This window comes from Carcharhinus amblyrhynchos, chromosome 8, assembly GCF_965287045.1.
Source record: "Carcharhinus amblyrhynchos chromosome 8, sCarAmb.v2.hapA, whole genome shotgun sequence".
Classification (NCBI taxonomy): Eukaryota; Metazoa; Chordata; class Chondrichthyes; order Carcharhiniformes; family Carcharhinidae; genus Carcharhinus; species Carcharhinus amblyrhynchos.
In genome coordinates this window covers 117,613,589-117,639,125 of record NC_137331.1, presented here as the reverse complement: position 1 = coordinate 117,639,125, position 25,537 = coordinate 117,613,589, and the positions used below count along the sequence as shown (strand labels likewise).

The following is a 25,537-nucleotide window of genomic DNA, read 5'->3' as shown; positions in this document are numbered from 1 at the left end:
GCTCACCGCGGGATGGGAGGGGAATCCCTGTCAGAGGATCAGCATTGATCTCACTGAATGGCAGAGAAAGCTCAAATCTTGCTCATATTTTCTATGTTTCTAAAGTGCAAACCATTCAGGCTAACAGGGCCATTGTTCAATTCTGGTCTCGGGTGACTGTCCCCATGTCTGCGCTCTGGTTTCCTCCCACAGTCCAAAGATAAAGTTAGGTGGCTTGGCCATGCCAAATTGTCCCTTAGTGTCCAAAAATGCACAGGTTAGGTGGTTTGGTCGTGCTAAGTTGCCCCTTAGTGTCCAAAAATGCACAGGTTAGATGGACAGGCCACGCTAAATTGCCCCTTAGTATCTGAAGATGCACAGGTTAGATGGATAGGCCATGCTAAATTGCCCCTTAGTATCTGAAGATGCACAGGTTAGATGGATAGGCCATGCTAAATTTCCCCTTAGTGTCCAAAAATGCACAGGTCCAAAGATGCGCAGATGAAGTAGATAGCCCATCCTGTAGAGGTTTGTAACTTCTCCTCTGTCTGAGTGAGTTTCCTCCGGGTGCTCTGGTTTTCTCCCAGAGTCCAACAATGGACAGGTTACGTGGATTGGCCCAGAGTTCAAAGATGTGTACGTTCGGGGACTAGCCAGGTAAATATGTGAGGTTACAGAGATAGAACCTGGGATACAGTGTCAGTGAATCAGTAAAAAGTCTGACAACACCAGGTTTAAGTCCAACCGATTTATTTGATAGTAAACTCACAGTGAAGTTGTGAGTTTACTATCAAATAAATCGGTTGGACTTAAACCTAGTGTTGTCAGACTTTTTACTGTGTTTACCCCAGTCAAACGCCGGCATATCCACATCAGTGAGTCAGGGCAGACACGATGGGCTGAATGGTCTCCTTCTGCACTGTAGGAGTTCTAGGAACAAAAAAGGAACTGCAAGGACATAAAATTAAATTGTTCCCCATCCTAACAAAACCTGTAAACATAACTAATCTCACACCTGATCCTCAAACTCTCGACTGTTGGCTGTTTCCATCCAGATGACCCAAAGAAAGTGACTTCGATCCAGGTGCACATCCGAGTTCTCGATGACAATGACCACGCTCCGGTATTCCCGATTCCCTACGAAACTTTTGTGTGTGAAAACGCAAAGTATGGACAGGTAAGAATTCCCAGGAATGGGACATTGTCCCAGTTGCCAGTAAGGAAACGCGTCAGAGCTGAGTGGGCCAAGGCGATTGCTTTGTTTGGATGGCGCATGCCACCCCCTGAAACAATCACTGTTCGAAATGAAAAACTCATTTCACCAATAGCTGGTCTAAAAACTGAAATGGTGGGCAGAACGTGACCTCGCAGGCTTCAGAACCTCATTGTCACAGGGTGGTACGGTAGCACAGTGGTTAGCAATGCTGCCTCACAGCACCATGGACTTGGGTTCGATTCCTGGCTTGGGTCACTGCCTGTGTGGAGTTTGCACATTCTCCCCGTGCAGAACATAGAAAAACTACAGCACAGTGTGGAATGAGCTGCCAGATAAAGTGGTAAATGTGGGCTCACTTTTAACATTTAAGAACAACTTGGACAGGTACATGGATGAGAGGGGTGTGGAGGGATATGGTCCAGGTGCAGGTCAGTGGATCTAGGCAGAAAAATGGTTCGGCACAGACAAGAAGGGCCAAAAGGCCTGTTTCTGTGCTGTAGCGTTCTAACCAAACCCGCACATCTTTGTAATGTGGGAGGAAACCGGAGCACCCAGAGGAAACCCACGCAGACACTGGGAGAATGATCAAACTCCACATAGACAGTGACCCGAGGCCGGAATTGAACCTGGGTTCCTGGCGCTGTGAGGCAGCAGCACTAACCATTGTGCCACTGTGCCGCCCACTAAATGTGCATTTTAAGCTATTGATTCTGGGAATCCACCATCTGAGAATTGCCCTGCCGCTGCTTCCCGTCCTAACTCCAGGAGGATAACTGAAGGGAAAAGTATAAAGTTTATTTATTACTCACAAGTAGGCTTACATTAATACTGAAAAGAAGTTACTGTAAAAATCCCAGCACCTAGTTCGGGTACGCCGAGGGAGAATTTAGCACAACCAGTGCACCTAATCAGCACATCTTTCAGACTGTGGGAGGAAACCAGAGCACCAGAAGAAAGCCACGCAGACACGGGGAGAATGTACAAACTCTATACACATAGTGGCCCAAGCTGGGAATCGAACCCAGGTCTCTGGGGCTGTGAGGCAACAGTGTGACACTGGGCCACCCTAAGGATGCATTGAGCTGGGGATTTGGCATGTCGCCTGGTGATATCATGTCCTTCCCTGTTCATCTCCATGCTCGTCAGAGTCTAACAATTCCTCTCTGCCGTTCAATTTTGCTTAACAGTGTATCAAGTGAGGTTGACTGACAGAAACCAGAGTGACAAAAGGCCAGGGAAACCTACTAACTAAAATACAGCATCAAATTCTAATTCATCGCTCCTGATGATATGTGTATCTGAAAACCTTTGCGGCGACACTCTCTCTGTCACACCTCAGATGGTACACTTTCAATCTTTGATAAAAATCGTTTCGAAAATTGTCGGAGAAGGGAAAGAAAACAGGGGACAAATGAGAATTTCTTTTATATTCAGAGAGCTGTTATTCTCTGGAATGCAGTGCCTGGGACTTAATGGTAACTATTCAAAAGGGAGATGTACTTAAAAGACAGGAGTCATTTCCAGGAGAGGGCTAGGAGGTGAGATTAAATGGACAGCTCTCTTAGACAACTAGCAATGCTCAATGATATGTAACAGGGAGGCGATGGCTGAGTGGTATTATCGCTAGACTATTGATCCAGAAGCTCAGCTAATGTCTAATGTTCCAAGATTTGGGTTTGAATCCCACCCCGACAGGATTAATTTTTAAAAAGTCGACTAATGACCATGAAACCATTATCGGAAAAGCCCATCCGGTTCACTAATGTCCTTTAGGGAAGGAAATCTGCCGTCCTTATCCGGTCTGGCCTATAAGTGACTCCGGAGCCACAGCAATGTGGTTGACTCCGAACTGCCTTCTGAATAAGGCCAACTAGGGATGGGCAATACATGCTGGCCAGCCAGCAACCCCCATGTCCCAGGAATGAAAAAATAAAAAGAATGATTTCCTTGCCATTGTTGCAAACATCTGATGTGTCGTTTGGAACTGTTTTTAGTTTTATGAAATTTAGTTGTAGGAAATGGGGTGAATGCAATTAGAACAAGCTTGGAGCCAATTACACTGAAAGGCTTGGGATCATCTCGCCTTAAGAGATTAACAGCTAGAAGGGTAAGGTAATCTAATTGCTTGAATTTAAGGATTATCCAGATGAGAAATGGCAGTTCTAAAGGTGACCCACATTTTTAATATAGTCAGGACAGAATAGATAGAGCTAAACAACGGCAGATAAACTGGAGTGTGGCAGTAGCACAGTGATTAGCGCTACAGCCTCACAGTACCAAGGACCCGTGTTTGAAACCCGACACTGTCTGTGTGGAGTTTGCACGTTCTCCCCATGTCTTTATGGGTTTCCTCTGTGTGCTCCAGTTGCCTCCCATGTCCAAAAGAGATGCTGATTAGGTGTATTGGCCATGCTAAATTCTCCCTCAGTGTACCCAAACAGGCACCGGCACGTGGCGACTGGGGGATTTTCACAGTAAATTCATTGCAGTGTTAATGTAAGCCTACTTGTGACATTCATAAGTAAATAGATAAAGGGCTCATTATATAACATCTGCAAAGCTTGCCATGACAGAAGCCTTGAGGGACATTTCTGTTTGGGAGGTAGGGCTAAATTAGTTTAAGTTTTTTAATAAACAATTGGGATACCAAATCGAAACCCTGAGGTATATTTGAAGCCAGCCAATAATTTTTCTATTTTGTCATAATTGTGAGGATAAAATGTTTCACTCCAGGCCTGGTTCTACTGACAAAACAGGGAGCTTTTATCAAAACAAATTTTACTTAATAGTACAGTTTAACAAATGAATTAGGTTAACGCTTAGGAGTTGAACAATACTTAAACTAAGATACAATTCTTAACTGCTAACCTCTCACTATAAGTTCCAATTCAAGCAATATTCCTCTGACAGATTTAAGCCTCTTAGAACATAAGAACGTAAGAATTAAGAGCAGGAGTTGGCCATCTGACCCCTCGAGCCTGCCCCACCATTCAATAAGATCATGGCTGATCTTTTCGTGGACTCATCTCCATTATCCGCCTGCTCACCATAACCCTTAGTTCCTTAAATTCCTCTTCTTTACAATTAGTCAGCAAAACACAGGTTTACTTGCTTTTACTTCAGTTAAAAGTCTTAGAGCTTTTAGAACAGAGCAAAGACGGAGAAATATACCTGATTTTTCTTCAGAACCAGACAGCAGCTGCTTGATTTTAAAAATGAAAGAGAAACTGTACATTGTCCCTGAAACAGTGGAAAGTGTATTCTTATCCATCCATTTTTATTACTTTAGATTTGAGTATATATTTTAAATTTTAATTTCATCCCTCCATGCACTTCTTTATCTCATTTTCCAGTTTGTTGCACTTTGCCACCCCACCCCCCTCCACCCACCTCACAAGGGCTATCTGTCACATCCTCGGGTTGCCCTTTGACACTGTGCACCTTTCACCTTTGTTCTGGCTTTTATACATTCTGATCTCTTAATAGACACTATTAGCATAATTATCAGCCTCTGTAACCATCATTTACATTCTATTTGTCCTTTTTCTATGACATCTTGGTCGATTACATTAAGCCCCCCTCCACCCCCACCCCAGCCAACTACCAATAAAAATGCTGTCCCTATTTCTTCTGTCTTTAGCTTTGACAAAGGGTCACCTGGGCTAAAAATATTGGCTCTATTCTCACTCGGGAAAGTGGCTGTGTTGGATTCCTCTTTTGTCTCTTTTTCCTTGCCCACTCTCCTGCTCCTGAGCTGTTCACCACGTTTCCAGTTCCCAGTGACCAAGGCACTTCAATCATGACGCTGATTTTGTGCAGGGTTGTAACACATGTCCTGATGAGTATTGCAAGAACATCCCTTAAGCGCTCCAATGATCTTTGAGCTGATGTTTCACGTGGCAGTTTGCTTCTTATTGTACACATGCTGTCCACATGTGGTTTAGTTGTGCGCCAAACTCAGGATCCAAATGTGAAACACCCTGCAACCAACCTCTAATGTGATGTGATGGTTTACATGCTTTGATGCTAGTGTACATTTAAGAAATGTATTTTTTAAATCATATTCTCTGCAGTTTGTAAGCTGGCCTTTTGGTTTCATTGTGACACTGGCTGTCTGCTGAAAGTGCTTTTATTGCTGCTTCAATGGCTTAAAAGGGGTTTTGTTTATTTTTACTCTGGACTTCAGGTACTTTCTGGGATTTTATAACTTTTTGCATTGTGGGGAGGAAGATTGATTGATAAGTCAAAATCAGTGGTTCTTCCAGAGACAAACCAAAGGATTCATTTACTGTTTTGGTTTGGAGGCAGAAGCTGCCTGGGTGGTCAAGGAGCAGGCAGGTTTTTTTTCTCTCTCTCTCTCTCTCCCTGGGATTGGAAATTCCACTGGCTAGCTGTAAGCAGGGCCTCCTGGCCTTCCTGGAGTGAAAATTCTGCTGTTTACTAGTTAGTACCTCGAGCCTCCCTCTCCTTAGTGTTTTGGGAAGCTGTTCTGACTACGATCTTTTCTGTGTGTGCATCAAGAGAACAGAGCATTGAACCAAAGGACTAGGTTCCAGCATCACATGAGCATTTGTATTTTCTGTGCTAAACCTACAGCAAGGGTTTTGTTTATGAGATTTGTTGGAATGGTATTTAGCTGTTAAGGTTTATGCAACATCATGGTTGTTTTTTTCCCCCTTGTTTGTAATCGGTAAAAGTTATTGCCGATTTTCTTTCTAAACATGTTAACTATATTCTTAAATAAACTTTGTTTGATAAAAGCTCCCTAGTGGGTCAGTTGAATCATACCTGAAGTGAAACACCTCATGCTCATCCTAGCCAAACTGGAAGTACAAAGCTTATGATCCAGGCGGACTTCATAAAACATTTTGGAGTTTCTGACCTGAATTATAAGGACTGTGTAGACTGGAGGCACAATGACCATACCCAGCACAGTGGGCACTCCTGTAGGCAGTGAGCAGGAAAATAGAGTTGAAGCCTAAGATTATGTTGTGAGACAGAGCAGGCTCGCTGGATTCTGTGGTGTGCACCTGCTCCTATTTCTTGTATTCTCCCATTCTTATTCACCTGTGTAAACATGGTTGAACACCAAATGCACAATCAGGGAATGGAACCCTTTGAGGTACATCTCTACATTTAGAACTGATGCCCACAAAGTCATGTGGCGGCATGGTGGTGTAGTGAATAGCACGGCTGCCTCACAGCAACAGGGACCCGGGTTCGATTCGACTCCCAGCTTGGGTCACTGTCTGTGTGGAATCTGTACATTCTCTCCGTGTCTGCGTGGGTTTCCTCCAGGTGCTCCGATTTCCTCCCAAACTCCAAAGAACATGCTGGTTAGATGCATTCGCCATGCTCAATTCTACCTCAGTGTATCCAAACAGGCGCCCGAGTGTCACAAGTAGGGGATTTTCACAGTAACTTCATTGCAGTGTTAATGTAAGCCTACTTGAGACACTAATAAATAAACTTACAGTGCGGAAAGAAGCTATTTGGCCCATTGAGCCTGCACCGATGACAATTCCACCCAGGCCCGATCTGTATCTCCACCTCTTTACCCTCATAGTCTCTCTGACATTAAGGGGCAATTCTCATAGTAATTCCACTGCAGTGTTAGTGTAAGCCTACTTGTGACGAATAAATCAATAATTAAAAACGCGTGTTCAGTCGATGGCGCCTGCAACCACAATGATGCCCACTACCTTGGCGCGGAGACCAACCTACCCAGGTCGCCATCTGTCGAGACCCAGTGCCGGAAGTGTCTGCATGTGATGCAGGTACCATTTTGGAACCAAGATGGCACCCTTGGCACAGAAATTAGCAACGAAACCCGTGCCGCAGAGCTACACTTAGCCGTCTATGATGCAAAAATCAGTGCCTTTCATTTATCGTGCCCCCAGCTGCTGTAGTCTGCCCTCCTCCAGGGCAATGCCAGAACGGCCCACCATCATCCCAGAGGTTTCCCTGACAACCAGAGCTTTGAATTGCCCTCCAGGTGTGCTTCTTAAAACACGATTCCTCGGGGGGGGGGGGGGGGGGGGGGGGGGGGGGAGAGAGTACCTAAACAGTAACTCTAAAAGAGAAACAGCAAAGCGCAGCGCCATCCGAGCAGCTAAACATCACGGCTGTGCTCCAGGCCCCGGTTTGTCAATCAGTTAGCCTTGTCGCGAAGGGTGAGGCGTGATGCGCGAGGTTTGTTCCTGACTCATCACCAATCTTCCTCACTTTAGCTCGTTCAGACTATCAGTGCGGTGGACCAGGACCAGCCATTGGAGGGACATCATTTTCACTTCACCCTGGCGTCCGACACTGTCAGAAATCTCAATTTCACTGTTAGAGACAATCAAGGTAGGACGCTGGGGGGTGTAACGCAGTAAATGGGCTTTTTCTTCCGTCCCCCGATGATCCCTGCTGTGCACGAGATTGATCTCCGGATGCTAACTGGGTTCTGGGCCTTGTCGGCACGCGTTCCAGTGTACGATGGACGGTAAGTGTGAAGAACGCAACGACCCACAGTGGCCACAGACGGCCTCATTACCGCAGAGGCAGCAGGCTGCAGGCTGCTGCCGCCTGTTCACCGGTCAAAAGGAATAAAACTATTTCCGCACCCACCCCCCTCCCCGGAACACTAAACTGCCGGCGGCTCCAGGGAAGTTTCTGCCTGTCCGTTTACTGTTTAAAAAAAAAACCTCTGGAGTTTTGCTTTTAGACTGTGGCCAATCCATCTGACTGTCAGCTGGAACAAGATTTAGAACATAGAGCATAGAACATCACAGCGCAGAACAGGCCCTTCGGCCCACGATGTTGCGCCGGCCAATTAAAAAGCAATGACCCTCTAACCTAAACCAATTTAATTTGCTGTATACATGTTGTGATGCACAGCTCCTCTGAACAAGCCCACTGTTCAATCCAAACTCAGCCTGAGTAATCTCTCAGCTCTCTCTTTCTCTCCTAATCTCTCTCTTGCCATCTCTCCTTTTCTAATTAACTCTTTCTCTCTTCCGTTCCCTCTTAATTTCTCCCTTTTCCTTCTTTCTTTCTCTCTTTCTGTCTCCCTCTCTTTCACTAATCCACTCTCCCTTTCACTAACTTTTACTGTCTCCCTGTCCCTCTTTCTGTTTTATTCTCTCTTCCCCTCTCAGACGAACATACTGTAGTGAACTCCATAGACTCCCGTCCTCTGGCTGAAGAAATTCCTTCTCTCATTCCCTGTAACCTGAGGCTGTGGTCTCGGATCCTAGTCTCACCTACTAATGGAACAAATGGAGGCTAATTGGCTCTGCCTTTCTCAGTTAGATCCAAACATAGTTATTGAATATAAATATGGTTTTCTAAGTTACAGCAATTTATAGATAATTCTTAGCTACAATTTTATACCAACAAGTGAACTTATAGTTTTCCTGTACTGTTGTTCTTTTTTTAAAACAATAAGAACTGTTCCCAGGATGCTGACTGTAGGACACTGTTCCCAGACTGCTTCACCGCAATGCTGACTGTAGGACACTGTTTCCAGACTGTTTCACCATGATGCTGACTGTAGGACACTGTTCCCAGACTGCTTCACCGCGATGCTGACTGTAGGACACTGTTCCCAGACTGCTTCACAGCGATGCTGACTGTAGGACACTGTTCCCAGACTGCTTCAGCGCGATGCTGACTGTAGGACACTGTTCCCAGACTGCTTCAGCGCAATGCTGACTGTAGGACACTGTTCCCAGACTGCTTCACCGTGATGCTGACTGTAGGACACTGTTCCCAGACGTTTCACCGCGATGCTGACTGTAGGACACTGTTCCCAGACTGCTTCACCGCGATGCTGACTGTAGGACACTGTTCCCAGACTGCTTCACCGCGATGCTGACTGTAGGACACTGTTCCCAGACTGCTTCACCGCGATGCTGACTGTAGGACACTGTTCCCAGACTGCTTGTACATTTCATTTATATTTTTTTTTCTTGAACTCTTAATAAACATACAACCCATTGGATGGACCACCCTCACTGAGACCGCATTTACTTTGGATCTGTTCAGCCAGAATAGCCCTTTCTCACTTTCCTTTCTTGTCTTCATTCCCCATTCACAAACTCAATCACAATGTTGATTCGGATCATTGAGGTGTCAATATTATGGGATGGAGATTTCCCTGAGCTTCTCTGCTCCCCCATTATTAGAAGCAATCAATTTTCAGCATGGCAGAATTGAGAATCTTCTGCTGAAACTTTAGGTATTGATTCGTTTACCTTAGTCCAAGAAAGTAAGTCCCAACAAAGCCTGCATGGCATTGGGAGATTGGATGAAAAGTCATTGATCTGAAATGTTAACCCTGTTGCTCTCTCCTATAAGAAGCTTGATTCTGATACCAAATGTGCCTCGCAAAAACAAATCAATTTATTGTATTCACCAGGTGCAGAACTGGGGCCATTGTCCCTTTAAGAGCAACACAGCAGAGTTCAGCTGCCAACATGAAGCTCTTCAAGACTACTTGTGAATAAAATATTTTTTCTTCCACTCATGGAAGTGTAACATTGCAGAAATAGTCCTACAGCGGGTGAAATCTGCCACCCTTACCTGGTCTGGCCCACATGTGACTGCCCACCAAAGACTGTAAGAGGAATTTTTTGAGGTGTCCCACTGAGTTGCCCTACATTTAGTTGACCTCACTCAACCAATACATAGACTACAAAAGGTACATAGACTACAGTAAGTACATAGACTACAGTAAAAGAATAAATGGAATTTAGCTACTAATGCATGCACAGGACAATAACTGTGCTCTCCTGAGTTAACCTCGCAATTGTAAAATTGTTATATTATTCTGAACAATTCAGCAGCCTGCTCAGTTGTATCAATCAGACTGGAGGGTCCAATTACAATATTACACATGATTATCTTAGCCAGTAATGTTCCGCCTGTCAACAAGAATAGGAGATCATTAACTCATTGCCCCTATAGGTTCCTCCCCTATTATGTAGGAAACCTAACCCACAACAATTTCAATAACCAAGGCCATATCTAACATGTATGAATTTTAATTGGTGAAAGCAGTCATTCTCTGCCCGAATCTGGCCTCTTCTTATCAGCTTGAAACACACCTCCAGCTTTGCTGCCCATAAATGAATCCACTCCCTTACATACCAGGCCTATTACATTCATTTTTGCTGCCTTTCTGTGCTCCATTATATTAAAAAAAAGATTGCTCTGTCTCCCATTATGTTTCCCATTATGCTGTATAATGTTTCAGAACAAAGCTGGCCAAAGCACATTGTACACATATATTGAAAACACAGTTTAAGCTTATAGTACTTGGTTAATTTGTGGTTATACAGTTTATAATACCTTTGCACATTTTGTTTCAGGCACTTTGTGAATTCTCACTATATATAAGACGCTTTATAATTCCCTTAATCTAATCTACTTATTATCCATAAACTAAAATGAAGGGCCTCAAACTAAGAATTCCATACTAACCCACATCACAGCCCTCTGAAATGGCCTAACAGGCCATACAGTTCAAGGGGCAGTTAGGGGTGGGCATCAAATGCTGACCTTGCCACCAACACCCACATCTCAGGAAAGAATTATAAAAAGGGCCAAATCTTTTAATCTTCAGATTGTCGGAGATCCGATGAATGAATAAAGATGTGTGTCGGGATCCTGTGGAAGGCCTGAGATACAGGTCTCTGTGGGAGTTACTTGGAAAGATTAAACTTCCGATAGGCAGATGTGCTGGTTATGTGGATTGGCCATGCTAAATTCTCCCTCAGTGTACCCAAACAGGCGCCAAAGTGTGGTGACCAGGAGATTTTCACAGTAACTTCATTGCAGTGTTAATGTTAGCCTACTTGTGACTCCAGTAAATAAAATTTAAGCTTAACTTAAAACAATTCTTAGTTCCTTAGGAATCTCTGTGATGTCTCAAGCTCTGGTTTAGATTCAGAAACCTTGGGTAGTTCTGATTTACTTACCTGGGCAGTTACCAAGGAGATGTTGGACAAAAATATCTTAGTCTAATGCCTGGGTGACTAAAAAGTTTTAAAGTTTATTTATTGGTGTCACAAGTAGGCTTACATTTACACTGCAATGAAGTTACTGTGAAAATCCTCTAGTCGTCACACTCCGGTGCCTGTTCGGGTACACTGAGGGAGAATTTAGCATGGCCAATGCACCTAACCAGCACTTCTTTCAGACTGTGGGAGGAAACCGGAGGAAACCCACACAGACACGGGGAGAACATGCAGAGTCCATACAGACAGTGACCCAAGCCGGGAATCGAACGCGGCTCCCTGGTGCTGTGAGGCAGCAGTGCGAACCATCGTGCCCCTCTGCCATCCCAAGACAAGATTCCCCGAACAGCCCCATGACCTCCAAACTAGGTACCTGAATACCCAACCAGACTACCTGCCCTCCACTTCCCCCCAGTGCAAAGAGCAGATCACCACTTTGACACACCTACCCTCAACCCAAACTGACATCCCACCAGACCCAACTACCCCTTGATGCCAACTATTCACTCACTTGCTAACCCCTCTACCCTCTTACTGACCTCACCCACCTACTGATCTCATCTACCTACGCACCTATTGACTTACCCACTGACCCATCTTCTTTCTCGTTCATGCCAAATCTGCATAGCTAGTTCCGCAGTGTCTTTTGATCTGTTTCTTATACAAGCCTCCAGCTAAAATGTCAGCATGTCCTCCACTGGACAAAGTGAAGCTTGTGGTAGTTCCACAGGCCATCAAATGGTCATGAATATGGCTGAGTAGTTAGCACTGCTGCCTCACAGTGCCAGGGACCCGAGTTTGATTCTGGCCTTGGGTCACCGTCTGTCTGGAGTTTGCTCATTCTCCCTGTGTCTGCATGGGTTTCCTCGGGTGCTCTGGTTTCCTCCCACAGTCCAAAGATGTGCGGGTTAGGTGGATTGGCCATGCTAACTTGCCCCTTATGTCCATGGATGTGTAGTTTGGGTGGATTAGCCATGGTAAATGCATGGGGTTACAGGGATAGGGCGGAGGTGAGGGGTTGGTTGGGAAGCTCTTTTGGAGAGTTGGATGGACAAATGGCCTCTTTTGGCACTGTAGGCATTCTATAGAACTATTGTTAAATGGATAGGGATGGAATCATAACCAAGACTGCGGCAGCACGGTAGCACAGTGGTTAGCACTGCTGCTTCACAGCTCCAGGGACCTGGGTTCGATTCCTGGCTCGGGTCACTGTCGGTGTGGAGTTTGCACATTCTCCTCGTGTCTGCGTGGGTTTCCTCCGGGTGCTCCGGTTTCCTCCCACAGTCCAAAGATGTGCAGGTTAGGTTGATTGGCCATGCCAAAATTGCCCCTTAGTGTCCTGGGATCTGTAGGTTAGAGGTGATTAGCGGGTAAATGAGTAGGGATATGGGGATAGGGCCTGGGTGGGATTGTGGTCGGTACAGACTTGGTGGGCCAAAGGGCCTGATTGTGTTCTGTAAGGTTCTATGGTTCTAAGATTAATGTTGGGCCAGTTCCCAGATTCACTTGGTGTTGTCACTGTGTATCAATCAGTAGAAGGGTCCCTGCTTCCCCAACGCAAAGGCTGATGATAGCATCTTTATCAATACCTTAGCTGTACCAAGTGGTACAAAAGGGGGTCAAGACTGGTACTCTAAGGATTCTTGTGACTGTTGTCTCTGCGCTTTTCGACCAAACAGTTGCTTATTCCAGTTTATGATTACCTGCTAGATAACACCGCTGCGATCCTGACTCAGAGAGCTGGCTTCAGTCGAGGAGAACAGGCCACTCACTTCCTGCCCATCCTGATAACGGACAATGGGACTCCCGCGCTCAGCAGCACCTGCACACTCACTGTCCGAGTGTGCAGGTGCAACAGCAACGGCGTTGGACAACTATGCAATGCGGATGTCTTTTTCCTGCCAGCTGGCCTCAGCACTGGGGCCCTTATTGCTATACTGGTCTGCATCCTGATGATATTGGGTGAGTAACGTCACAGTGTCCATTGGCACCCCCATCTCGGCTGGGGAGTTGAATGTTGGGGCAGGGCCTACAGCAGAGATTTTGACGTCTTTCGCACCAGTGTGGGTATCAGCAGATTCTGACTGACTTTTGTGTGGACGTGAAAGAGACTCCAGGATGCCTCTCAGGATGCCAGGATCTAGGATGTCTCTGAATGGGCAGAAAGCATTCTGAAGGGTGAACAGCCAGTGGCTGTGATACATAATGATATGAATGACATAGGCAGGAAGAGTGTTGAGATCCTGCAGCAGCAGTTTAAGGGGTTAGGTAGAAAGTTAAAAAGCAGGACCTCTGGGGTTGTAATCTCAGGATTACTCCCTGTGCCACGTGTCCGTGAAGCTAGGAACAGGAAGATAGTACAGCTCAACTAAACAGCTGGTGTAGGAGGGAGGGTTTCAGATATCTGGACCACTGGGGTCTCTGTGGGGACAGATGGGACCTGTACAAGAAGGACGGGTTGCATCTAAACTGGAAAGGCGTAAATATTCTGGCCTGGAGGTTTGCTAGTGTCACACGGGAGGATTTAAATTAGTTTTGCAGGGGAATGGGAACCAAAGCAAAGGTGATTTAACTGAGGGGAACCAGAGAGTAGGCCAGGGAGACTCAGAAAAAGAGCAGGCAGGGTGTGATTACAAATCAAAGAGGAACTGATGGATTGAAGTGCATTTGTTTCAATGCAAGAAGTGCAACAAGTAAGGCAGATGAACTTAGAGCTTGGATTATACTTGGAAATCTCATGTTGTTGCTATTACAGAGATTTGGTTAAGGGAAGGACAGGATTGGCATCTTAACATTTCAAGCGGGTTTAGAGGGGGATGTAAAAGGTGTGGGGGAGTTGCACTACTGGTTAAAGAAATGTCACATCTGTACTGTGGGAGGACACTTCGGAAGGGTAGAGTTCAGGAATAGGAAGGGTGTAGTTGGGGGTTTACTATAGGCCACCCAACAGCCAGTGGGAGATACAGGAACAGATATGTAGGCAGATTTTGGCAATGTATAAAAGTAACAAATTTGTTGTGGTGGGAGATTTTAACTTCTCCTATATTTTCCGGGACTCACTTAGCGCTCGGAGCATGGATGGGACAGAGTTTGTAAGGAGCATCCAGGAGGGCTTCCTGAAACAGTGTGTAGATAGTCCAACCCGGGAAGGGGCCACACTGGACCTGGCATTGGGGAATGAGCCTGGCCAGGTGGTCGATGTTTCAGTCGGGGAGCAATTTAGGAACAGTGACCGTAACTTGGTTAGCTTTAAGGTACTGATGGATAAAGATAAGTGTAGTCCTCAAATTAAGATGCTAAATTGGGGGAAGGCTAATTACAACAATGTTAGGCAGGAACTGAAGAATATAGACTGGCGCAGATGTTTGAGGGCAAATCCACATCTGGCATGTGGGAAGCTTTCAAGTTGATAGGGATTCAGGACTGGCACATTCCTGTAAGGATGAAGGATAAGTATGGCAGGTTTTGGGAACCTTGAATAATGAGAGATATTGTGAGCCTTGTCAAAGAGAAAAAGGAAGCATTTGTTAAGACTAGGAGGCTGGGAACACATGAACTAAGTGTGGAATACAAGGAAAGTAGAAAGAAACTTAAGCAAGGAGTAAGGAGGGCTAAAAGAGGTCATGAAAAGTCATTGGCCAACAGGATTAAGAAAAATTCCAAAGCTTTTTATACGTATATAAAGAGCAAGAGGGTAGTCAGGGAGCAGGTTGGTCCGCTCAAGGACAGGGGAAGGTATCTATGCATGGAGCCAGAGGAAATGGGAGAGGTATTAAATGAGTGCTTGGTACTCATCTGAAGGACTTGGTGGATGATGAGCCTGGGAAAGAATGTGTAGATAGTTTGAGTCATGTTGAGATCAAAAAGGAGGAGGTATTGGGGGTCTTGAGAAACAGTAAGGTAAACAAGTCTCCAGGGCCTGATGGGATATACCCCAGAATACTGAGAGAGACAAGGGAGGAAATTGCTGGGGCCTTGAGAGAAATCTTTGTATTCTCACTGGATGCGGGGAGGTCCCAGAGGATTGGGAAATAACTAATATTATTCCTTTGTTTAAGAAGGGTAGCAAGAATAATCCAGGTAATTACAGTCCAGTGAGCCTTACATCAGTGGTAGGAAAATTATTGGAGAGGATTCTTCAGGACAGAATTTATTCCCACTTGGAAATAAGTCGATGTATTAGCAAGAGGCAACATGGTTTTGAGAAGATGAGGTTTGTGCCTCACTCAGTTGATCATGTTTTTCGAGGAAGTGATGAAGTTGACTGATGAGGGGAAGTCAGTGGTTGTTGTCTACATCGATTTCAATAAGACCTTTGACAAGGTCCCTCATGGCAGACTGGTACAAAAGGTGAAGTCGCTTGGGATCAGAGGTGAGCTGGTGAGGTGGATACAGAATTGGCTCAATCATAGAAGACAGAGGGTAGCAGTGGAAGGGTGCATTTCTGAATGGAGGGCTGTGACAAGTGGCATTCCTCAGGGATCAGTCCTGGGACCTTTGCTGTTTGTAACATATATAAATGATTTGGTGGAAAATGTAATTGGTTTGATTAGTAAATTTGCGGACGACACAAAGGTTGGTGGATTTGTAGATTGCAATGAGGACAATCAGAGGTTATAGCAGCACATAAATTGGTTGGAGACTTGTGTGGAGAGATGGAGATGGGGTTTAATCCGGACAAATGGGAGGTAATGCATTTTGGAAGATCTAGTACGTACAGGAAATACACAGTAAATCGCAGAACTTTAAGAGTATTGATAGGCAGAGGGATCTGGGTGTACTACTACACAGGTCACTGAAAGGTAGTCAAGAAGGCATACGGTATGCTTGCCTTCATCGGCTGGGGCATTGAGTTTAAAAATTGGCAAGTCATGCTGCAGCTTTATAAAACTTATAAAACTTTAGTTCGGCTGCACTTGAAATATAGTGTTCAATTCTGGTCACCACACTGGCAGAAGGATGTGGAGGCTTTGGAGAGAGTACAGAAAAGATTTACCAGGATGTTGCCTGGAATGGAGGGCATTAGCTATGAGGGGAGATTGGAGAAACTCGGTTTGTTTTCACTGGAACGATGGAGGTTGAGGGGGCGACCTGATAGAAACTTGCAAGGTTATGAGGGGCATGGACAGAGTGGATAATCTGAAGTTTTTTCCCAGAGTGGAAGAGTCAGTTATTAGGGAGCATAAGTTTAAGATGTGAGGGACAAGGTTTAAAGGGGATGTACGAGGCAAATCTTTTACGGAGGATGGTGGGTGCCTGGAACTCGCTGCCAGGGGAGGTAATGGAAGCAGGTACGATAGTGACTTTTAACGGGTGTCTTGACAAATACGTGAATAGGATGGGAATAGAGGGATATAGTCCCTGGAAGGGGAGGGGGTTTTAGTTCAGTTGGGCAGCATGGTCAGTACAGGCTTGGAGGGCTGAAGGGTCTTTTCCTGTGCTGTAATTTTCTTTGTTCTTTGTATTTTGTTCTTTGTTTTCTGAAGGGCTTTGACAGGGTAGGCACGGAGAGGTTTCTTCCTCTGGCTGGGGAATCTAGAACATGGGAGCACCATCTCAGAAAAGTTGTGACCAGTTAGGACAGTGACAAGGAGAAATTCCTCCATTCAAAATGCCATGAAACTTTGAATTCTCACAGAATTACAGAATACTGCAGTGCAGAAGAGGCCCTTCAGCCCATCGAGTCTGCACCGGTGCATGAAATACCCTGAACTGCTCACCTAACCTCACTTGCCAGCACTTGGCCCATAACCTTGAATGTTATAGCATGCTAATTCCTCATCCAGGTACTTCTTAAAGGATGTGGGGCATCCCGTCTCCACCACCCTCCCTGGCAGCACATTCCAGACCGTCATCGCCCTCTGGATAAAAAGGTTTTTCCTCAAATCCCCCCTAAGCCTCCCACCCTTCACTTCTAACTTGTGTCTCCTCATAACTGACCCTTCAACTAAGGGGAACAGCTGCTCCCTATCCACCCTGTCCAAGTCCCTCATAATCTTGAACACCTCGATCAGGTTGCCCCTCAGTCTTCTCTGCTCCAATGAAAACAACCCAATCCTACCCAACCTCTCTTCATTACTTAAACGTTCCATCCCAGGCAGCATCGTGGTGAATTTCCTCTGCACTCCTTCCAGTGCAATCACATCCTTCCTACAACATGTTAACCAGGACTGCACACAGTACTCCAGCTGTGGCCTCACCAAAGTTCTAGTCAACCCCACCATGACCTCTCTGTTTTTGTAATCTATACCCCGATTGATAAAGGTGAGTGTGCCATGTGCCTTTTTCACCACCCTATTAACCTGCCTGTCCGCCTTCAGAGATCTATGGGCAAACACACCAAGGCCCCTTTGTCCTTCCGAACTTCCCAGCGTCAGACCTTTCATAGTATACTTCCTTGTCAAATTACTCCTTCCAAAATGCATCACCTCACACTTTTCAGGGTTAAATTCCATCTATTACCTTTCTGCCCATTTGACCATCTCACCTATACGTTCCTGACTTCTCCATCACAGAGGAGTGTGGATGCGCTGTCGTTAAATACATCCCTGAGTTGTGCAAATATTTGATCTCTCAGGGAATTAGTGGATATCGGGCACAAAAACAGAAAATGCTGGAAAATCTCAACAGGTCGGACAGCATCTATGGGGAGAGAATGGAGCCAATGTTCTCGAGTGTAGATGACCCTTCATCAGAGCTTTTTCTGCGGTATTTTGCTTTTATTTTAATGGATGTGGGTAGCAGATGGGAAAGTGGATTGCAGGCTGAAAATCAGCTATGATCGTAAAGAATGATCACAGAGTCATAGAGGTTTACAGCATAGAGGAAACAGGTCCTACAGCCCGACTTGTCCATGCCGCCCAGTTTTTTACCACTAAGCTACTCCCAATTGCCCACATTTGACCCATATCTCTCTGTACCTATTGTACCCATGTAACTATTTAAATGCTTTTTAAAAAAACAAAATTGTACCTGCCCCTACCACCTACCTCTGGCAGCTCGTTCCAGACACTCACCACCCTCTGTGTGAAAAAATTGTTCCTCTGGACCCTTTTATCTCTCCCCTCTCACCTTAAACCTATGCCCTCTAGTTTTAGACTCCCTTACCTCTGGGAAAAGATATTGACTATCTAGCTAGTCTATATCCCTCATTATTTTATGGACCGCTATAAGGTCACCCCTCAGCCTTCTATGCTCCAGGGGAAAAATGTCCCATTCTATCCAGCTTCACCTTATAACTCAAACCATCAAGTCCCTGTAGCATCTAAGTTAATCCTTTCTGCACCCTTTCTAGCTTAATAATATCCTTTCTATAATAGAGTGGAACAGTCTTGATGGGTCTGCCCCTGCTGCTATTTCTCATGTCCTTAAATTATTACAAATGCTTAGGAACATAGGAATTAGGAGCAAGAACCGGCAATTCAACACTACAAACCCACTCTGCCATTCTATATGATCATGGCTGTTCTCCATCTCATCCTAACTCCACTTCCCTGCCTTTTCCCCATTGCCCTTTATTCCGCTTTTGATCAAATATTTACCCATCTCTTTCTTGAACCCATTGACTGATTCTGCATCCACTGCACTCTGGGGCAGTGAGTTCCATAGATTCACAGCCCTCTGTGAGACGTAGCTTCTCTTTATCTCTGCCTTGAACCTCCCCCCTCCTACTCTGCAACTGTGACCTCTTGTCCTAGACTGTTCGAGAAGGGGGAACATTTGGTTAACATTTACTTTATCAATCCCGTTGAGTATTTTACATACGTCATATAATCCCCCCTCATTGTTCTGTACTCTAGTGAGTACAAGCCCAAGCTACTCAATCACTCCCCACCCCCCTCATACGACTGCCCCTCCAAACCTGGAATCAATCTAGTGAACATCTACTGAACCAGCTCCAGTGCCACCACATCCTTCCTCAGAGCAGGTGACCAAAACTGAACACAATACTCCAAGTGTGGCCTCACCAATATCTTATACAATTGTAACAACACGTCCCTACTTTAAATTCTGGACATAAGAATATAAGAAATAGGAGCAGGAGTAGGCCATCTAGCCCTTCGAGCCTGCCCCGCCATTCAATAAGATCATGGCTGATCTGTCGTGGCTCAGTTCCACCTTCCCGCCCTCTCCCCATAACCCTTAATCCCCTTGCCTATCAAAAACCTATCAACCCGCGTCTTAAATATATTTAGCGAGGCAGCCTCCACCACTTCAACGGGCAGAGAATTCCAGAGATTCACCACCCTTTGAGTGAAGAAGTTCCTCTTCAACTCCGTTCTAAACCGCCCCCCCTTTATCTTGAGGCTGTGCCCCCTAGTCCTACTGTCCTTTCTGAGCGGGAAGAGCCTCTCCACCTCTATCCTATCCATCCCATTCATCATCTTATACGTCTCATGGACCCTTTGCAATAAAGCAAGATTCCAAAAATCAGAAAAAAAAATCACAATTTCTATTCACAGATTCAGTCCAATCCTCCGAGACACCCTATTTTGTAAAAAAAAAACACACACACAGAAGAAATTGTTAGTCATACTGGAATACAGTCATCCTTTTCTTCGTAAATCGGTTTTAAGAACCGCTCTCGAGAGCTTTTTAGAAAATTTGCCTCATGGTGTTCTTGCACCCAAAGGAATCGCTTTAAGTCTGGAGTCCTCTCAGAGAACTGTAACAAATACAGAGACTCCCAGTGGTGACGAATTCATCTGGGGATGGAGAGGGGTGGGAGGGGGGAGGTGGGGGGGAGGCATGAAGTGGAAGCGGGGGAGTGGGGTAGGGGAGGGAGGTTGGTCCATTTTAAAGGTGGTGGGGGGGAGATCTGTTTCTCCTGCAATGTTTCTTAAACCACTGCAACAGAGCACGGAAGCTAGAGATGTGCTGCAGCTTAATCATGGTTCCAGCTCCATGGCCTTGTGCGTCAGTCATGCTGATATAGGGCAAATTGTGCTGAAAAATAGTTTTTTTAAGGTGTCACAAGTGAGCTTACGTTAACACTGATGTTCCTGCGAAAATCCTCTAGTCGCCACTCTCCGACGCCTCTCAGGGGTTCACTGGATATCAGGACAGGTGGGAAAGTGGGCTCCAGGCCAGAGATCAGCTGTGATTGTAAAGTGTGGAGGCGCAGGCCTGATGGGTCTGCCCCTGCTCCTATTTCTCATGTTCTTCAGTTCTTACAAACGCAAGAACGAAAGCAGCAAAATAGAATGGAAACTTTTTTAAAATTCATTCATGGGACGTGGGTGTCACTGGCTGGCCACGCTTATTGGCCATCACTAGTTGCCCTTGGAGGGCTGTCGAGAGTCAACCACATTGCTGTGGCTCTGGAGTCACATGTAGGCCAGACCGGGTAAGGACGGCAGATTTCCTTCCCTAAAGGGCATTCGTGAACCAGATGGGTTTTTCCAACAATTGACAATGGTTTCATTGTCATCAATAGGTTCTTAATTCCAGATTTTTTTTTTGCTCAATTCAAACTTCAGCAGCTGCCGTGGTGGGATTCGAACCCAAGTCTCCACAGAGAATTAGCTGAGTTCCCTGATTCATAGTCTAGCGATAATACCACTAGGCCAAGGCCTCCCCAGGCCAAAGAGTTTAACTTGCACGGAATAAATTAATCTCAGTCATGATATTGGGCAAAACGTCCACTTTTTTCCTCATTTTGTTTGCTATAGTTATTTAGATTTGATTTGATTTATTATTGTCACATGTATTAGTATACAGTGAAAAGTATTGTTTCTTGCACGTTATACAGACAAAGCATACTGTTCATAGAGAAAGAAAGGAGAGGGTGCAGAATGTAGTGTTACAGTCATAGCTAGGGTGCAGAGAAAGATCAACTTAATGCAAGATAGGTGCATTCAAAAGTCTGACAGCAGCAGGGAAGAAGCTGTTCTTGAGTCGGTTGGTATGTGACCACAGACTTTTATATCTTTTTCCTGGCGGAAGAAGGTGGAAGAGAGAATATCTGGAGTGCGTGGGATCTTTAATTATGCTGGCTGCTTTGCTGAGGCAGCGGGAAGTGTAGACAGAGTGAATGGATGGGAGGCTGGTTTGAGTGACGGACCGGGCTGAGGTGGGCGAGTTGGGTATTGTAATTGTCAATGTCATTACTGATCTGCACATGAAGTTTCACTTTGAGGAATCTGTACCTACAGATACAGCAACAAATCTAAAATCAATATAACATCTTTAATTAATGATACGGTTGCAATTACTTTGAAGAGTCTGAACGAGTCTGAACAAATCCAGTTGTCCACATTAAATCCTGTCTTTTCATAATTGCACAGAATCTACTGGTTGTTCACACCATACTTTTGCCTATTACTCCGATAAGATTCTGGTGTAATGGTATTTCGCGTTATCCACAGGTAATACTCCTGGTGTGAAGGTTCTATAAACAAAATATATTTGCCCGTTTCAGTAAGCAATTGCCTTCAGAGGTGGTGGCACGGTGGAATTGTCAAACTGGACAAGTAACTCAGAGACACAGGGTGGGATTTTCCAGCCACTGTTGCCCCAAAACCAGAAAAACCCGCCTGAGGTCAATGGACCTTTGCCCCACCACCTGCTGCGATTGCCATGGCCAGGGAGACGGGAATGTTCTGCCCCCGGAGTAATGCTCTGGGTACCCGAGTTCAAATCCCATCATGACAGACGGTGAAAGTTGAATCCAATAAAAATCTGGAATTAAAAGTCTACAAGCAACATTATCAATTGTTGCAAAAACCCACCCTGGTTCACTAATGTCCTTTCGGGAAGGAAATCTGCCATCCTTACCCGGTCTGGCCCACATGTGACTCCAGATCCAGGGCAATGTGGTTGACCCTGAAACGACCCGAGCGAGCCATTCAGTTCAGGGGCAATTAGGGATGGGCAATGAATGGTGACCCAGCCAGCTACGGCCACACCGAATGAATAAACAAAAGCATGCGTTTTACAGTAAGCTGTGTAAAGAGAGGCTCAATGGCTCAACATTCTTAGAAAACAGATGTAATGGACAGACTTTTCTCTTTTTTTTCAGTGGGTGGGATGGATGGGTGGATTCTCTCTGTCCCATTACTCTCAACATTGAAAAGAATTGGCAAGGACTGGGTCCCTCGACACCTTGCCAGCTGTTTAGATGTTTTAAAGATGCAACACCATTATTAAAGACCAGCCCGGTGCACAAGGGTATAAGTAGAACAGCCCCCCACCTCACTCCCCCACCACGCTGCAATCGACCCACCCCACCACCCCCAGCCCAGAACTCCCTCCCCGGCCATTGCCAGGGGCCATGACAAGGGACATTGCCAAGGAGCAGTGCCAAGAGACAGTGCCCGTGCACTACCAGGGTACCATGGGGGCATGACCCTTTCCCCCCCTGAGCAGTGCCCTCGCCTGAGCTTCTCCAGAAGGCCTGACCACTAGTGCATGGCATGGGAGACCAGTGAATGGATAATGTAATGGGGGTGGGGGTACTATCAGGCATAGAAACTAGATTTTAATTTAGATCTGTGCATAGAACCCTACAATGCAGAAAAGAGGCCCTTTGACCCATCGAGTCTGCACCGAACACAATCCCACCCAGGCCCTACCCCCATATCCCTACATATTATACCCACTAATCCCTCTAACCTACGCATCCCTGGACACTAAGGGGCAATTTCTTAGCATGGCCAATCAACCTAACTCGCACATCTTTGGACTGTGGGAGGAAACCAGAGTACCCAGAGGAAAACCATGCAGACACGAGGAGAATGTGCAAACTCCACACAGACAGTGACCCGAGCCGGGAATCGAACCCAGGAACCTGGAGCTGTGAAGCAGCAGTGCTACCATGCCGCCCTCAATTTATTCCAGTGGGGTTCATGATGTTCCCCAGTTAGATCAGGAGTGGTGCATGGAGTGGGGCACGGAGAGAATCGTGACGGGATTTCCCGCCTACGTACAATACGATTTGAACCTCTTGCGCGATGTGCGTTACTTTCACACCCAGTATGAGCAGGAGCGCAAAATCCTGGCCAATGTTTTGTGCAGAGGGGTTAAACAAACACTGCTGAATGAAACAATGGTTAGTTGACTTTTCAGATGCTTTTCTGAAGACTCAGGAAGCTTCAAATATAATAAAGACAATTCTCATCTCATCTTGGTGAAGGAATTGGAAATCTGATGGGGGGTTATTTGACAGACACTAAGTCCACTGCGCCAACCCATAGCTCAAACTGGTATAGCTGAAATCTAACTGTTTCTATCCAAAGTAGGAGGCATTGATACATTTGGTTTAATGCTATCCAACCAGATTCTTCTTGGTAAATTTAAGAGTAACATTCTCCCTCAGTAAAAATTCATTAATTGGATCTCTTTAAAGTTAATTTATTAATCACAAGTACATTAACACCACATTGAAGTTACTGTGAAAATCCCCTAGTTGCCACACTCTGGTGCCTGACTGGGTAACACTGAGGGAGAATTTAGCCTGGTCAATGCACTTAACCAGCGCATCAGACTGCGGGAGGAAACCAGAGCACCAGGAGGAAACCCACACAGACACGGCGAGAGTGTGCAGACTCCACACTGGCAGTGACCCAATTGAACTCGGGTCCCTGGCACTGTGAGGCCGCAACGCTAACCATTGTGCCATCAGGATCTTGAGCTGCCCTACACGGGTGACGGAAATGGAAGTCCTGAAATGCATGAGTTGGATAATTATTACACTTTCAGGTTCCTCCTAAAAAAAATCTTGTTACTAAAAGCTAAGACGTGTTGCAAAAGAACAGTTAAGACTTATTACATCTTATTACAATGATTTATTACTTTCATATCACCAATAGTCAGGGTATAAAGTGTTTGGATGAATATACAGTCCACCAAAAAGTTTGTTTAGTGACCACGTATCATCAAACATAAAACAGGCCACCTGAAGACTTTCCCCTTTGTTCCCTCCTCAGCACTTGTCCTGCTTCTCTTGGCCCTCAGGCGACACCGGAAGGATCCTCACTTTGCCAATGAGGGCGATGATGTCCGGGAGAACATGGTCAGGTTCAACGATGAAGGAGGAGGTGAGGAGGACACGCACGCCTTCAACATGGCCACCTTGCGGAACTCCCGCCCCGGGCGCAGGCCCAAGGCCCGAAAAGACGTAAAGTCCGACATTCCGTCCCTGTACAGGCAGTCGCTCCAGACGATGCCCGATGCTGCCGTCTTTCGAGAGTTTGTCAGGGAAAGGCTGCACGAGGCTGACACTGACCCCTCCGCCCCCCCGTTTGATTCCCTACAGACCTACGCCTATGAGGGGACCGGCTCCGTCGTGGGCTCCTTGAGCTCCTCATCCTCCTTGGCCTCCAGTTCGGACGAGTGTTACGATTACCTCAGTGACTGGGGGCCGCGCTTCAGAAAGCTGGCTGACCTGTACGGCAATAATGGAAATCGCCTGGCTACATGAGGCTGGAGAAGGGCAGTGTACTCCTCACTGTGTACTTCAGGTGTTGGACCTCATTTCCCTGTAAGTGCAATTTGGAAGATCAACCAACATATGCCGCATATGATTCTTTTTTAACCATTTCCTTTAAAATCCAGAAAGTCAATTGTAGCAACATCCAAGTTTCAGACACATACCATCCAGCAATGACTCGTAGTCAATATCTGAAAGTTACCTGGAATCAGATGTTTCCCACTAATAATTTAAGCTTTATTGATCATTATCACAAGTAGGTTTATACACTGCAATACCTCCCCCAGCTGCCACACTCCAGCACCTGTTCGGGTACACTGAGGGAGAATTTAGCACGGCCAATGCGCCTAACCAGCACGCCGTTCAGACTGTGGAAGGAAACCGGAGCACCCGGAGGAAACCCACGCAGACACGGGGAGAACATGCAGACTCCACACAGACAGTGACTCAAGCCGGCAATCGAACCCAGGTCCCTGGCGCTGTGAGGCAACGGTTCTAACCACTGTGCCCCTGCGCCAGGCCTCCAAATGTCTGGAAGGGGTGGGGGAGAAACTTTGCAGTAGCAATCTGAGCTTTCAGTAGGCATGCCTTGCGAAAATCATAGTCATAGAGCCATAAAGGTTTACAGCTTGGAAACAGGACCTTCAGCTCAACTTGTCCATGCGCCCTTTTTTTTAAACCCCAAAGCTAGCCCCAGTTGCCCGCATTTGGCCATATCCCTCTCTATCCATCTTACCCATGTAACTGTCTAAATGCTTTTTAAAAGATAAAATTGTACCTGCCTCTACTACTACCTCTGGTAGCTTGTTCCAGACACTCACCACCCTCTGTGTGAAAATGTTGTCCCTTGAGACACAATTGTATCTCTCCCCTCACACCTTAAATCTATGCCCTCTAGTTTTAGACTCC

General features: G+C 45.8%; 1 protein-coding gene across 1 annotated transcript in view; it reads left to right on the top strand.

Moving 5' to 3' along the window:
• Window positions 1-24,839, top strand: part of LOC145347094 (cadherin-7-like) — a 65,492-nt gene extending 40,653 nt beyond the window's left edge. Inside the window, exons 8-11 of the mRNA XM_080195007.1 lie at window positions 1,035-1,156; window positions 7,426-7,543; window positions 12,910-13,161; window positions 24,126-24,839. Coding sequence (XP_080051133.1) covers window positions 1,035-1,156; window positions 7,426-7,543; window positions 12,910-13,161; window positions 24,126-24,619 — 986 coding nt within the window. The 3' untranslated portion in view covers window positions 24,620-24,839. The remainder of the gene's footprint in view (window positions 1-1,034; window positions 1,157-7,425; window positions 7,544-12,909; window positions 13,162-24,125) is intronic.
• The last annotated feature ends 698 nt before the right edge of the window (window positions 24,840-25,537 follow it).